Source organism: Vanacampus margaritifer, chromosome 14 (assembly GCF_051991255.1).
Source record: "Vanacampus margaritifer isolate UIUO_Vmar chromosome 14, RoL_Vmar_1.0, whole genome shotgun sequence".
Taxonomy (NCBI): domain Eukaryota; kingdom Metazoa; phylum Chordata; class Actinopteri; order Syngnathiformes; family Syngnathidae; genus Vanacampus; species Vanacampus margaritifer.
Window position 1 is genome coordinate 2,407,540 of NC_135445.1, and position 14,970 is coordinate 2,422,509.

The 14,970-nt window shown below is 41.8% G+C and overlaps 1 protein-coding gene across 4 annotated transcripts in view; it reads left to right on the forward strand.

The window, feature by feature from the left end:
• col5a1 (procollagen, type V, alpha 1) overlaps positions 1 to 14,970 on the forward strand; it is a 67,945-nt gene that overhangs the window by 43,302 nt on the left and 9,673 nt on the right. For all 4 annotated transcript variants that reach the window (XM_077542909.1, XM_077542910.1, XM_077542911.1 and 1 more), the window contains 41 exons: positions 270 to 323; positions 406 to 459; positions 552 to 605; positions 673 to 726; positions 811 to 855; positions 2,163 to 2,216; positions 2,330 to 2,374; positions 2,617 to 2,670; positions 2,752 to 2,796; positions 3,068 to 3,121; positions 4,039 to 4,083; positions 4,178 to 4,231; positions 5,120 to 5,164; positions 5,282 to 5,335; positions 7,151 to 7,258; positions 7,346 to 7,399; positions 7,839 to 7,892; positions 8,653 to 8,697; positions 8,828 to 8,881; positions 9,014 to 9,058; positions 9,135 to 9,188; positions 9,309 to 9,362; positions 9,450 to 9,503; positions 9,690 to 9,797; positions 10,370 to 10,459; positions 10,702 to 10,755; positions 10,930 to 11,037; positions 11,267 to 11,374; positions 11,520 to 11,573; positions 11,649 to 11,702; positions 11,778 to 11,885; positions 11,964 to 12,017; positions 12,391 to 12,498; positions 13,613 to 13,666; positions 13,793 to 13,900; positions 13,976 to 14,029; positions 14,114 to 14,167; positions 14,250 to 14,303; positions 14,384 to 14,437; positions 14,656 to 14,763; positions 14,839 to 14,892. In XM_077542909.1, coding sequence (XP_077399035.1) covers positions 270 to 323; positions 406 to 459; positions 552 to 605; positions 673 to 726; positions 811 to 855; positions 2,163 to 2,216; positions 2,330 to 2,374; positions 2,617 to 2,670; positions 2,752 to 2,796; positions 3,068 to 3,121; positions 4,039 to 4,083; positions 4,178 to 4,231; positions 5,120 to 5,164; positions 5,282 to 5,335; positions 7,151 to 7,258; positions 7,346 to 7,399; positions 7,839 to 7,892; positions 8,653 to 8,697; positions 8,828 to 8,881; positions 9,014 to 9,058; positions 9,135 to 9,188; positions 9,309 to 9,362; positions 9,450 to 9,503; positions 9,690 to 9,797; positions 10,370 to 10,459; positions 10,702 to 10,755; positions 10,930 to 11,037; positions 11,267 to 11,374; positions 11,520 to 11,573; positions 11,649 to 11,702; positions 11,778 to 11,885; positions 11,964 to 12,017; positions 12,391 to 12,498; positions 13,613 to 13,666; positions 13,793 to 13,900; positions 13,976 to 14,029; positions 14,114 to 14,167; positions 14,250 to 14,303; positions 14,384 to 14,437; positions 14,656 to 14,763; positions 14,839 to 14,892 — 2,619 coding nt within the window. The remainder of the gene's footprint in view (positions 1 to 269; positions 324 to 405; positions 460 to 551; positions 606 to 672; positions 727 to 810; positions 856 to 2,162; positions 2,217 to 2,329; positions 2,375 to 2,616; positions 2,671 to 2,751; positions 2,797 to 3,067; positions 3,122 to 4,038; positions 4,084 to 4,177; positions 4,232 to 5,119; positions 5,165 to 5,281; positions 5,336 to 7,150; positions 7,259 to 7,345; positions 7,400 to 7,838; positions 7,893 to 8,652; positions 8,698 to 8,827; positions 8,882 to 9,013; positions 9,059 to 9,134; positions 9,189 to 9,308; positions 9,363 to 9,449; positions 9,504 to 9,689; positions 9,798 to 10,369; positions 10,460 to 10,701; positions 10,756 to 10,929; positions 11,038 to 11,266; positions 11,375 to 11,519; positions 11,574 to 11,648; positions 11,703 to 11,777; positions 11,886 to 11,963; positions 12,018 to 12,390; positions 12,499 to 13,612; positions 13,667 to 13,792; positions 13,901 to 13,975; positions 14,030 to 14,113; positions 14,168 to 14,249; positions 14,304 to 14,383; positions 14,438 to 14,655; positions 14,764 to 14,838; positions 14,893 to 14,970) is intronic.

Genomic DNA, 14,970 nt, shown 5'->3' on the forward strand with positions numbered 1-14,970 from the left:
TTCATTGGGTAGTATGTGTGTTTCCATAGTCCAAACACATAATTTTCTGTGGACCTCGAAAGATCAGTCAAAAGATCAGTCAAAATGCTTAAATCGGCTGGCACCCACGGCATCCCTTTTCTGAAAACGTCTGGCAGTCAAAGAGTTAACCATGTGGTTTATTATATTGCGTTTATGTTTTTATTATATTGTATGGTAATTAAAATCAGATTATTTCAGTTGAATTTGACTTCATAAGAATTTATGCTGAATTGGGAATTTCCTTGCAGGGTCAACGGGGACCAGTGGGTTCAAGTGGACCTTCCGGAAAGCCCGGCAGAAGGGTACGAGTGACGCTAAAGTCAGGGCCCAAAAAAATGACAAATATCATAATAATAATAATAATAAAAATCGTGACTTTTGCAGGGTCGCGCCGGATCTGATGGCGCGAGGGGTATGCCAGGCCAGTCTGGAACCAAGGTACGTTGGAGCCCGTTCGGACTTCGGCTGTAATACGATATTGCGCAAACCTGGAAGTGCTGCAATGTTTTCTTCGTTCTTTTTTTTCCCAGGGAGATCGCGGCTTTGACGGTCTGGCCGGACTTCCCGGTGAAAAAGGACACAGAGTGAGTCACCGATCGTTTCCCCCTGTTGATATTCCCGTTCTCCTGACACCAATGCGCTTGGTTCCAGGGTGAAGCGGGACCCCATGGACCACCCGGCGGACCCGGCGAGGATGGAGAGAGGGTAAGACCAGCAGCACCCACATAAAAAAAAAAATAAAATACGTATCTACTTCCCATGTGATCTTGATAATTTTCTCGCCTGCAGGGAGACGACGGAGATATCGGACCAAGGGGACTTCCGGGGGAACCAGTGAGTGTTCTCATTTTTTAAGAAAAGCATGTCTACATTATGAGTGGGATTTCAGCCTGCGCAATTTTTGGTGGATTTACGGTATTCTCATAACCTGAGCAATTTTGAGAGGATCTCAGGTACGGTAATTAGGGGTGAATTAGGGTAGTCTTATTTTGCAACCTCTTTTTTTAAATCCTTGCAATTTGCGGGGGATTTACAGTAGTCTCATTTTAATTTGCGCAATATTAGTGGGACTCACAATACCGCAATTTTTAAAAGATTTATGGTAGTCTTGTTTTAACGTGCACAATTTGTGGGTGATTCACGGTAGCCTTATTTTAACATGTACAATTTATGGTGGATTTCTAGTTTCATTTGTAACCTTTGAAGGAATCACTGTTTTATTTTAAGGCGCACAATTTTTTTTTTTTTTTTTTTTTACAGTAATTTCCTTTGACCTGCATAATATTTGGGGGATTTATGGTAGTCTTGGTTTAAATTTTGCTGGGATTTACAATAATCTTATTCTGACCTGCACATTCTAGACTTAGACTTGACTTTATTGATCCCTTTTGGCTGACTTCCTCGGACAAATGTACATTTCCAGCACCAATAAGAGCAAATAGGTATACAGACAGGAAGAGAATCACATAGATGAAGAAAAGTAGTCTCATTTTAACCACCATTAACTCTCAGCAGCTCACCTCCAAGGCCTCTTGGAACTGCCGTTATGATTGATTTTGTCCACCAGGGTGTGCTACACTGGCCTGATGTCATGCACATTGCACACAGGCAGGCATGGAAAGTGGAAAACAAAAACTTAATCTTGAGGATGTAGTCTAGTATCAAATGCAATTTGAACTCATTTGGGACAGACCATTAAAATAATTACACAAATCCACAGATATTTTGTTGATTTTTGTTATTTATTGTTTTATTTTATTGATTATTTTTTGGCCCAAAATTTTAAGTCACAGGAACTGGACAAGATTTCACATGATGATTAGAACAGATGTGCCAATCATTTTTTTTTTTAAATTTTATCTTTAAAAAATTCATGCTGATGATTTAAGGAAGAAATGTTGCTGTTAGTTTTTTGCAGTTATTGCGTATACGTTTCAGACTGTTGTCGTCCTGTGGGCCAAATTGGACCCTCTGGTCCACTGTAGGACATTTGGGAGGAAAGTGATGTAACTGAATTCAATTAAGTTGAATTAAAGTCAATCAAGTTAAAAAAAAATTGGGGGGGGGGGTTATGATGAACAAACTCAATGGCAGCAGGCTGGCGTGCTGGTATTTCTGATGTCATTCTTCCCTTTTCCCAGGGACCCCGTGGTTTGTTGGGACCTAAAGGACCTCAGGGACCTCCCGGACCTCCTGTGAGTCTCCTCATCCTCACCACCACTAGCCTTTCGCAGCTAAAGCTACGGCTAATATTCATGGATGTTTATGTTTGATGCAGTAATAATCTGTCTCATGTGGCGTCCCGCAGGGTGTCACTGGAGTGGACGGCCACTCGGGACCCAAAGGCAACATCGTAAGTGACAAACATAGTGGACACAACTGGTTTTCGGGGCGGAAATGGAAAAAGACTCATTTCACTCAACTCACAACCTTTGGAGGATTTTTAGTAGTCTTACTTTAATTTTATTTTAATCTGTGCTAATTTGGAGGCATTTTAGTCTTATTTGAACATGTGCAACTTTTGAGGGATTTTTGGTTGTAGTAAAAGTCTTGCTTGGAAATGATGGCTGATGATTTTTTGCATCTGACCCAAAGGGACCTCAAGGAGAACCAGGACCTCCTGGTCAGCAAGGCAACCCTGGAGCTCAGGTGAGTAGATGCTCGGAAAACATTGTTGTGACTTTCTTTCTGAGGAAAATACACGTTTGTTTTTTTTTAACCTCCCTGCAGGGACTCGCTGGGCCTCAAGGTGCCATCGGACCACCCGGAGAGAAGGTGACGTGTCTGTTTTTGTGAAACTTAACTATATTTAAAGGCATGAATCTGCCACCTCTGCAATCCGACTTAATGGGATGCCAATGCAAATGCTAATGCTAAGTCATGAGCGCAGCGTGCCTCCCAGGCACAAGTGAAACACGGCTCCCATCTACTTTTTTAATTAGTCAACTATTAAATAATGTAGCCGCTTCCCTCCAACGCATGCAGATTTATTTCTAGTAGTGTGACTTACATATTTTCTTCTTTATTTATTTTTTTCTACTCGCAGGGTCCCAATGGTAAGCCCGGCTTGCCAGGAATGCCAGGAGCTGACGGACCACCTGTGAGTTCCCCCTTTTTACCTAAAGATGTTTGGGAAGCTATATTTTTTGTGTGAATGTTTTCCTCTTATTTTTGCAATCAATCTGGTTATCGTCAGACGACAGCAAATTCAATCTATACGTCCCACAATGCATTTGGATTTTGTACATTCATGCAATGACGCCATTCAGTCACTCAGATTTTTTTTTTTCCCCCCAGTCGCTGATTTCTGATTCTGTGCTTTTGAAGTCAGCATTAAAAAAAAAGATAAAAAAAATTCTACAATAAATGACTAATACATAATAATCATATAATATGCATTTACACCATATATTTAATTCATTTTTGCATTATTTCTAAGGACCAACCAACTCATTGTCAATTTTTTAATTATAAAAAACTATCATATCGATCAGTATTCGCTCCTTTATCCTTCTTTGGCCTTGAGAGTACAAATAGCTCTTTGCACTTCCTTTATTTCCCCCTTTTTTTTTTTTTCCAATCCTACCATTTGTTTTCTGGCGGCCAAATGCTTTTTGTCTCGGATCCATTTCCTTCCCAAAGTGGCAACACTGGAAAGCCATCAGTGCTCCATTTCCTTCCAATCTCAGCACTCTCTCGGCTGAAATAAGGAATGTGCATGTGTGTATGTGTGTATATTATATATATATATACACACACACACACATACACAGAACATATAGAGTAGATATGTATATATGAAGTCCAGTTGTGAGACCATAAAGCAGCGAATCAAGAACAAAGTCCTCACTGGTGAATGAACATTTCCATTTATTTTGCCCTCCAGTAGATTTACCACTTCCTCTTTTATTGCAATATAATAAATAATATGTCTTTACGATGATCCATCATTATAAGTCTTTATGATTGTCATTACTCGTAGATGAGACGATATTTTTTGACTGTTATGATTCTTAGGGTCACCCTGGAAAAGAAGGACCTCACGGAGATAAGGGACACTTGGTAACTTATTCACTGCACCACTTTTGTGTGTCTGCGTGTGTGTGTGTGTGTGTGTGTGTGAGCTTCAAGTATTGACCTTACGTTTTGTCGCCAGGGACCCGCCGGCCCTCAAGGACCCATCGGTTATCCCGGAACACGAGGCGTGAAGGTGAGTTGCCAAATCCACCACGGGCTGACCAATTGACAAGAAAACTGTTAGCGACGGTTGTCATAAGAAAATACGTGTAAAGACAATACATAGTAAGATTATGAGAGGAAAAAGTTGCAAGCGGCAAGTAGGAAATCATGAAGATAAAGTGTCAATATTTGGAGAAAAAAAGTCAGGATTTTATAAGCATTAAGTGGAATTTTTCATGAAGAAAATGTCATAACGTTATGAGAAAATAAGTGGGATTTTACAAGCAAAAGGTTGCACTATTAACAAAAAAGTTTTTACGCGAATAAAGTCCATAGTTTGGAGATTTTTTTTTTTTTTACAAGAATAAAGTGATTTTTTTTGGGAGAAAATCTCAGAATATAAGAAAATGTGGGATTTTTTTTTCAAGTTGTAATATTAGGAGAATAAAGTCTCAATGTTTAAATATACATTAATGTGATGGGAAGCATTTTAAAAGAATTAAAAGTAAAACTAACGTTAATAAATTTGGAATTTTTTTTATAAATAAGAAAAAAAGTCACAGCAGTTAGAGAATAAAGCTGATTTTTTTTTGCAGAGAGTAATGTTACAATACAACAATAAAGTAAACTATAAAGTAATATATAATATGTATGTAATAGTGCTACCATGAATTTTTAGTAAAATCGTAATGAGCATGAGAGTTATTATGAGAGTTCTTTTTTGGGGGGAGAGAGAAAATGTGTATTTCAATAAAAAAATATATTTTAAAAGGAAAAGTCACACTTAGTAATAATACAATAATCAAGTGATATTTTTGAGAAAAATGTTTCAACATTATGAGAATTTAGTAACATTTTCTTGTATGCAAACTTTTCAGTTCTGTAGCTTACTTTTTTTTTTTTCGTTGTTGTGTCTCAGGGAGCAGATGGCATCCGCGGCCTGAAAGGAACCAAAGGAGAGAAGGTAAGCGAAGGAGAAGTGTTAGTAACTTGTGGATGATTATTCACGGTGCGTCGTCTGTCATCCCCGGGTGTCATTTGAAGAATTTCCATTTAAATTGAGCCTCGTCCTTGTTGCCAGGGAGAAGACGGCTTCCCAGGCTTCAAGGGAGATATGGGTATCAAGGGTGATAGGGTAAGTCTTCCTTGCTTGTTTTCTCGTTTGAAAGCCAAAAGCAGCGCTTCGGTACGCTAGATCCGCTGCAGGATTGTGTGGCATAATCAAACATAAGGCGCCGTTCCAATCGCTAGGCACCGTCCGCTTTCCAGCCGTAATTCCTGCGACTTAAAACGTGAGTTGTAACTCTTCACTTTGAGTCATAACTTCTAAGTCGTAGCTTGTAACCGCGACTCATATCCTCGAGTCCTGGCCTTAAACGGTGATAGGTAATTTTGAGTTCACTTTATAAATGTGTCATTTGTAGGCTTTAACCTTCAAGTCAAACTACAGTCGTAGCCTTCATTTAAGTCGTAGCATTTAGCCATGATCAGTCTTTCACATTGAGTTGTCACCTTTAACTCTTTGACTGCCAAAAACGTTAAATAACGTTTAGTAAAATCCTACGGAGGAGTGCCAAAGACGTTAAAAGACGTTTGTTTCAAAACAGAGGTGAAACTAACCATTTTCTATTGTTGATTACTCAAAAACGGAATAAGGTAGAAACAAACTTTTTTTTTCTGATGAAAGATGAGAGTCCAATCTTTCATTTGGTAGTATGTGTGTTTCCATAGTCCAAACACATAATTTTCTATGATCAGTCAAAATGCTTAAAATCGGCTGGCACTGGGGACAACCTGTTTCTGAAAACGTCTGGCAGTCAAAAAGTTAACTGCAAAGGCATAGACTTTTGAGTCCTTGGCCTTTAACCGTTAGTTGTAGGCTTTTTATTTTGAATCAGAGCCTTTTACGATATACTCTTTGGCCATCAGTGGTATCTTTCAAACTCCAGTTGGAATCTTGAATTGTAGCCTTTAACCTTGAGTCCAAATCTTGAGTCGTAGCCTTTGACTTGACATGAGTTGGAGGCTTCAACCTTGAATCGTAGCCAATTATGCAGAGACATAGCCTTCTTGAGTTGCAACCTCAGGTCCAAGTCTTTATTTTTTGATGGGTAACTTTGAATTGTAGGCTTTGATCTTGAATCATAACCTTGATTGGTAGCCTTTGTCATAAGCGTTTTCATTGTGTCGTATGTAAGGTTTAGCCTTAGTCACAACCTTGAGTCACTGTAGGCCTTTTACGTCGAGTCTGAATCTTAAGTTGAGTCGCAGTCTTTCTCCTCAAGTCCCAGTCTTTAAGTTTGATTCATTTGTAACCTTCAACCTTGAGTCAAAACCTTGGGGTATAACCTTTAACCATGATTCATAACCTTGTGTCATAACCTTGACAATTAGCCTTTAGCTGTAGGTCAGTTCGGGGATTTACAGGTGGTATTGGCCACCCTATTTTAGTCTTTTGTGTTGAGTCATACTCTTTTGAGTTGTAGTCTTTCACTTGAGTCATAGTCTTTAACCATCAGTCATTCTTTTTAGTCAAAGCTTTTTGCCGGTGCATCTTAGCCACGAGTTGTAGCCTTTAACTTGACCGCAGTTTATTTATTTTTCTACCTTGAGTTCAGTGCCTTTTACATTAAACTGTAGCCTGAACTAGCTTCTATGTAGCCACATCGTCAGTTTTTACCTCAGCCTGCACACAAACACCAAAGCATCCAGTCTACCTGACTACAAAAAAATCAATGGCGCTTTTAAACCCATCATACCCTGGAGAGTTTTCCTCCAGTTCTTCAAGAGAACAGGTAGATCGATATGATAGATTAGAGGATAATCCAACATAAAAGCTGCCAGAAAAAAAAGTGTGTTGCTTTCAATTTTTCGACCATATTTTCTCTTACCGTCAATGCTAACATTTGTGGCATCGATGCTAACGCTTGCCCTTGCCCTGTCCACATAGGGCGAGCTTGGAGCGGCGGGACCCAGAGGTGAAGACGGTCCCGAAGGGCCCAAGGGTCGCTCGGGTCTCCCTGGAGACTCAGGTTCTCTCGGCCCATCTGGCGAGAAGGTAACAAGTAATCACAGTCGTGTTAGCTAGTTTGTGATGTTAACATAGCACTCATATCACCACTCATATGCGCATTTCACCTCACAGGGTAAACTTGGAGTTCCTGGCTTGCCCGGATACCCTGGAAGACAAGGACCAAAGGTAACAATTGGGGACAGTTGACCACATATGAACAGTTGTTCATTTTTAGGATAAATGTCCACAATTTGTTTTCAAGTCAAATATTAAACAGTAGGAAAATGCTAAATGATTTTTTTTCCCGAAGACAATCTACTTATTTTTGTTCATACCTTGGCACACTACATTCTAGTTTTTGTATTGTCGGATTGGCATTGCTAATTTAATGTAAGAATAAAACTTTTGCACCAAGTTACCAAAAAATAAACTTACCGTGCCTTTTCCAGGAATGGTTTTCTTTCCATTTCAGATTGGCTAAATTTGCACCTTAGGGTCGGTCACTGTATATGTAAAATAGCTGTGGATAAGAACAAAAAAAAAGTTGTTATATTTTTTACACTTTATATAAAAAAATATATATTTTAAGTGAGAATAAAAACACAATTCTTGTTTTTCATTACAGGGATCTCAAGGTTTCCAAGGCTTCCCTGGTGCAAACGGAGAGAAAGGAACTCGGGTAAGTGCGACTCTATGGCATAACATGGCGTGGGATAAAATACAAATAGAGTAAGGTGTGGTATGACAGCGCAACATAACCAAGTGGAACAGTAACATAACATAACATACAATAGCACAACCTTAACTCTTTGACTGCCAAAAACGTTAAATAACGTTTAGTAAAATCCTACGGAGGAGTGCCAAAGACGTTAAAAGATGTTTGTTTCAAAACAGAGGTGAAACTAACCATTTTCTATTGTTGATTACTCAAAAACGGAATAAGGTAGAAACAAACTTTTTTTTCTGATGAAAGATGAGAATCTTTCATTTGGTAGTATGTGTGTTTCCATAGTCCAAACACATAATTTTCTATGGACCTTGAAAGATCAGTCAAAATGCTTAAAATCGGCTGGCACTGGGGACAACCTGTTTCTGAAAACGTCTGGCAGTCAAAGAGTTAAGTAGCAATTAACATAACATAGCATGGCACACTCTAGCAAAACAGCATTGCATAACATAATGTAGGGCAGCATAACAAAATAAAACAGGATCATATAGCAAAACATAGCATAGTAGCATAACAAAACATTGTAGCATAGCGTAACGTAAAAACCTGTTTAACATAGCATAGCTTAGCATAATATTGTATTTTAGCATAGCATAAAAATGCATACAAACTATTACACAGAATCTGATATTTCGCTTTTCAACATCCTAAATGTCTCAGATAGAAATGATGGGGGGGAAACTATTCCACTCACTTCCTTTTATGTCCGCAGGGAACGGCGGGAAAGCCGGGACCACGTGGCCAGCGAGGGCCGACGGTGAGTGCCTTAGTCAGCAGAGTCGTGACACTAACAGATGGCCGTCTTGGCACCGCAGACAACCAAAATGAATCCTGGTGGGGATCTGAGGGTCTTGCCTTAATAAATATGCATTCCTCGTTTTCCGCAGGGCCCTCGAGGGGAGAGAGGACCCAGAGGACCCACGGGAAAAGCTGGGCCAAAAGTGTGTCAAACTTTTACTTTAAATGTCAAATCTATGGTTTTGAATGGACCTATTTTATGATACTCATTTATAGTCATTTTTATTATACCCATAAATGGAAATTTCAACTCAAGAGTTTCTTTTTTTCCGCAGGGCAACTCAGGGACCGACGGACCATCAGGACCTCCCGGCGAGAGGGTAGGTGACTTCCTGAGATCTTAAATTAATCATTTGAATAAATCTCATTTATAAATTGTTGTTGTTTGTGCGTCAGGGTCTGCCAGGACCTCAAGGACCAACAGGATTCCCAGGACCAAAGGGCCCACCTGTAAGTACTCACCCCCTTCATTTTTTTACACATTTTGTTAGGTTACATTTTGTCATTAAGGTCCACCCTCAATCCATCCACTTAATGTTGTGTAAAGTGTGACATTGTGTGGTTCTTCAGGGGCCTGCCGGGAAAGACGGACTTCCTGGACACCCTGGGCAGAGAGGAGAGACTGTGAGTGGTTGCCTAAAAAATGATTTTATTCGACACTTCATCAGAAAAGTCACATGACAACCCTTCTTCTTCTCCTGCAACGCACAGGGATTCCAAGGAAAGACGGGCCCTCCTGGTCCTCCAGGTGTTGTCGGACCTCAGGTGAGTACTTGCTCTTACACAATGGAACCCTTAAGCTCGAAATGAATCCCATTTGTTGGGATTGTGAATCAGAAATCAAGAAAATCTGTTCCCAGAGTCATGATAAGATCCCACAAGCATATATTTAAGTAATATGTTCACGCTACTAGTTATTATGAAAGTGTAATATTCCTTGTGATTTTGTAGGGACCAACAGGCGAGACTGGCCCAATGGGAGATCGAGGCCACCCAGGACCCCCTGGTCCACCTGGTGAGCAGGGTCTTCCCGGAGCTGCCGGAAAGGAAGGCGCTAAGGTGAGTTCTCAATAGACCCGAAATAATAATTTCTAAAAATGTAAAAACGTCATGTTAATAGTTAAATAAGTCATTCTCATCTTTTATTTTTATTATGTATAATTAATTTATTTGTAATTGATGAATCAATTATTTGATTCCGTTTTTAAAAGTTTTAATTATTTTTACATTTATGATTTACAATCAATTCAACTATCCACTTAATGAAATAATTGTTTATTTAACTAATTTAAAAAATGCATTATTTACACTAAAATAACCAATGATTAAAAAAATATTTGAAAAATCAATTTATTTAAAAAATCTATATATAAAATTGCTTATTGTTTAAAATTGTTTATAATGAATACATTAATTAACCAACTATTAAATGAGATGAATGAATTTTGAAAAATACCTTTTAACCTATTTTAGGGGACAAAGAAATGCTAAATGAATGCAAGAATCAGGACTCTGAGTGGGTTGCATGACAGCAAATGTGCATGTGCAATTGAACGCCTGTTTCCGCATACAACCGATACTTTTGAACTTCCTTTGAGGGCATCATGGCATTGTGTTGTCTTCCCCCACAGGGCGACCCAGGACCCTCCGGCCCCGCCGGTAAGGACGGCCCACCCGGGCTGCGAGGTTTCCCCGGAGAGCGAGGACTGCCCGGCCCCGTGGTCAGTATCATCTTCACTCTGCGTTGTCATTGCGTAACGCTCGTGGGCTATCAAAAGCCCGGCGAGACCTTGTGTGGGCTTGAGAAGAACGACGATGTGATCCTGCCTTGTTTGTTCCGAAATTCACACACAAAGCGGTTGTGTAATCTGCTCATACTTTGATACGGAGCCAGAAACAAAGATTTTGAAGGCAAAAGCTAAAGAACTGTGCTGTGTTGTAAACCCTCCACTTATGTTTGCAGGGGGCTCACGGTCTGAAAGGCAACGAGGGTCCTCACGGCCCACCTGGCCCAGCTGTAAGTACCTCTGCATTTGGCATAAATCCTTGAACGTAACTAACTGTCAATATTTTTGTTTTAATGCGATTAAATAAAGTCATGATCCTTGTTTTAAACATTTTGTTTCTTAGGATAGAGGAAACACTGAATACTGTCAACAACGGAACTTAACGTCAATACTTTGTACTGCAGGGTTCTCCTGGCGAACGTGGTCCAGCTGGCTCCGCCGGACCCACAGGCCTGCCCGGACGCCCTGGCCCCCAGGGACCCCCAGGCCCCTCAGGAGAGAAAGGCGGACCGGTAAGAATGTCTGCAGTCCCAGAAATTAAATGAGTTCTGAAGCCGGCTTTTACGGGAAAAGGGAAAAGTGTTTCCTACCCTCAAAGGCGGAAAACTGTTGGTGGAAAATAGCAACTTTTACAAGCAGTATGAAAGTGCCTTCACCACCAAACATGGAAAATTGCCAGATCGAGTACATACCATCATTCTGAATCATGAGTGCTGATTCCGTGTCTAAAATTGTTTTTAGGGAGAGAAAGGACCTCAAGGCCCAGCCGGAAGAGATGGTATTCAGGGACCGGTGGGTCTACCAGGACCCGGGGGACCTCCTGGACCACCTGGAGAGGACGGAGACAAGGTGGGATATGTCTGTCAGCTTTTCTTACAAGCTGAAGTAGTCTCTAAAAGCTTCTGTCTCTCTGCGTTTATTTCACCTGTGTTTTTGCCTGAAAATTTTCTGTCGACTTTACATTTGCAATACTTGTGACGGCTTTGTTTTTCAGGGAGAACTTGGAGAACCCGGCCAGAAAGGAAGCAAAGGTGACAAAGGCGAACATGTGAGTTACTCTGAGGTTTTCCCTTATATTCAATCTTCAATTATCATCAATTAACACGTTCCTTAAAATCAACAGGGTCCACCCGGCCCCACCGGACCCCAAGGACCCGTCGGAGCTCCTGGTCCTGCTGTGAGTGACTTAATCTTCGTGTACCAGTCTGTGTTAAATTGGCAATTGACCTGTTTACCTGCTTCGGGTGTGCAGGGAGCAGATGGCGAGCCTGGTCCCAGAGGTCAGCAGGGTCTGTTTGGCCAGAAGGGAGACGAAGGATCCAGAGGCTTCCCCGGCCCCCCGGGCCCCGTCGGGCTGCAGGTGAGCAAAAGTTTGAATCTGTTAGGGCATTTTCCTCGCACCACTGTGATTGGTTGATGCATCTCTCGTTTTTCGCAGGGCATGCCCGGTCCACCTGGCGAAAAAGGAGAAACAGGCGATGTTGGTCAGATGGTAAGCGCCATATGAGACGTAAAAATATGCTATACAGTGAACATACACTAACAAAAAGCTGCTAGCTGAATGCTAACATATAATGTGAAAGTCCATAGATGGGCTAACAAAATTAGCATAGAGGTTACAGTAATTATAAACCTTCAACAATATAATATTACTCACGAGTACATATGCTCTCTGCTCTGTGGAAACGGTGACAATAGTGGAGATTAGTTCCAGTTAGGACCAGTTAGTATAAGTGCATTGTTTTCCCTTAGTAGATCTCAGTACAACAGGGGTGTGAACAATGAGCCGTCATTCAATCGGGATTTACTGTAATTAGAATCAATTTCAAGATTTTTCACATTGTTTCCCAACATTTTTTTTTAAGGGTCCACCCGGCCCGCCTGGACCAAGAGGCCCCTCCGGACCCCCTGGTGCCGATGGACCTCAGGGACCTCCTGGTGGTATTGGCAACCCTGGTGCTGTTGGCGAGAAAGTAAGCCTTTCTTCTTTTGTTGTTCTTTGTTTACTTGGCCTCCCACACTTTTATTCCTTCGGCGAGTTTGCAATTTTTTGCACATCTCAGAGAGCAGTTTCCTCTCCTGGGAACCTGACAAGTTTGTGCCTTGTCGCTATACTGGCCGTCCCGCAATTCCGCTCCATTTGCCGAGATGGATTGTGGCAAATGACACTTTCACTTCTCCATCCTTCTTTGTTTCCCCAGACGGAGGGTGAGAATTGCAAACAAGCGAGCGCCACGTCGCTCGAGTTTACTTGATTTAAGAGGAGACTTTGTTGTGTGTAAACAGTTTGCATGGCCGCTCTGTCAGTACGACAAACAACTCGCATCTGTCGGGTGACGAATGCATTCATTAATGCCATAAGTCAGTTGACAGTAAACCTCCTCAAATGTAAGGACGACGATGTCAGGCAGTGGCGGTGCTACTAGAGAAGCAGCAAAACAAACTGAAGAGTTTTAAACGACGATAATGAAGACAATAATGTTTCCCTCAAAGTCTGAAAGGGCTTTGTTACTTTCTCCAATGATGGAAAATTTTCCAGGTCATGTTCAGGCGCCCATTGTTGGAGTTTACAAGTAGCGATACCCTCAAAAGTCGACTTTTAAAGGGAGTATGAAATGTGTTTGTCAAGGAAAATTACCGGGTTGACTTAGTACCATCAATACACAGAAAGAAACTTGAAAAATGCCTCTTACAAGCCTCTGATAGCTCAATCGTATCCCTTGCGAAATGGCAACTCCATGCTCTCACATCGCTCTTTGGGCTAATGACACTCCCGCCGAAATGGCATTTTTACGAGGCGGAACATCAGCATAATAAGGGTGCTGAGTAGCTGTCAGTCATGCTGGCACTTGGGCTGTTGTCAGCAGACGAGAAGCAGTCAGGCCCAGAGGGGATGTAAAGCCACGAGATTAGGTCTTCATTCATAAAAATGGAGACAGGCTTCATTGTGCGGTGAACTAGCGGGTTGTACCTCAAGGGTTGGCGTTATTAAACCTCTTCAGAAAACCACTTTTTTTGCCACGCTTGCTATGCTATCGTCCACAAATCTCCTCAAATGTCTCTCACCCATCCTTACTCTCTCTCCAGGGAGACGCTGGGGAGACCGGAGAGCCGGGTCTACAGGGAGATGGTGGTCCACCGGTGAGTAACTTTGCCACTGATATTCAACCCATGAACATCACATTTTGTCAGTGAAAATCCGCATCGTCGCGTCCTTTTCACCCACAATGTTGCACTGAACATCCATTTGTGCTTGCATGATTCTAGGGACCGAGAGGAGAGCGAGGAGAGAAGGGAGAGGGTGGTCCGGCTGGTACTGCTGGACCACCTGGACCCAAGGGTCCCCCTGGAGATGACGGTCCCAAAGGCAGCCCTGTAAATTCCCTTCTGGATTCATCTCATTGCAGTTTGTATTGAAAAGTGATTTAAGGCCACTGTGTCGACTTTCAGGGTCCAAGTGGCTTCCCTGGTGATCCAGGTCCCCCCGGAGAGCCCGGTACAGCTGTAAGTACAACGTCTAAACTGTGAACGAGCAAACTTAATGTGGTCTACGGAACTAAAAGGATGGGTTCTGGTTGTCTTGTGCAGGGCTTAGACGGCCCACCTGGTGACAAGGGAGATGACGGCGAGGCCGGTCAGGCTGTGAGTGTGACATTCTTGTTCAAAAATCACATTGATATTCTTTTGTACTTCAGATGTTTTAATCTATAATATTTCGAGCTAGGGTTCCCCTGGACCCACTGGAGAGTCTGGTCCCTCTGGACCACCAGGAAAGAGAGTGAGTATACTCCTCCTGTGCCATTGTTCTACCCACTGTCATATTCCAAGACAATAATCATGCCATGTTTTCCCAAACAGGGACCACCCGGTGTGACGGGACCTGAGGGAAGACAAGGGGAGAAAGGAATCAAGGTAAAAGAGAGCACAAGTTTAAAATATATAATTATATATAAAAAAAATGACCAACAAACGAGTGGAGAATGATCTTCTTAAACTATAGTTTTCCTTGAATTTAGTCAAGGCTGCTGTACACTGAAGAAATCTGATTACTGATGGTCAACCTGAACATTGAGCAGCACGAGCTGAAGCTAAAATCATTTCTGTGTATGATTTTGTGTCCGTGCCAAAAGGGAGATCCCGGCTTGGAAGGTCCTCAAGGAAAGACCGGTCCTGTTGGACCTCAAGGATCGCCTGGCAAACCCGGTTCTGAAGGCCTCAGGGGAATTCCTGGCCCCGTTGTAAGTTTTAATACAGTGAAAACGCAATTATGTTTTCTCGTGATCCCAACATCAACGCTTGTTATTTGTGCCCAGGGGGAACAAGGTCTACCTGGTGCTCCTGGTCCAGACGGACCTCCCGGGCCAATGGTGAGTTTAACTTTGATCTGTCTTGGTGGGTTTGTGACCCCAGCATACTTATCAGACTGTTACTTCCTCCAAAATCAC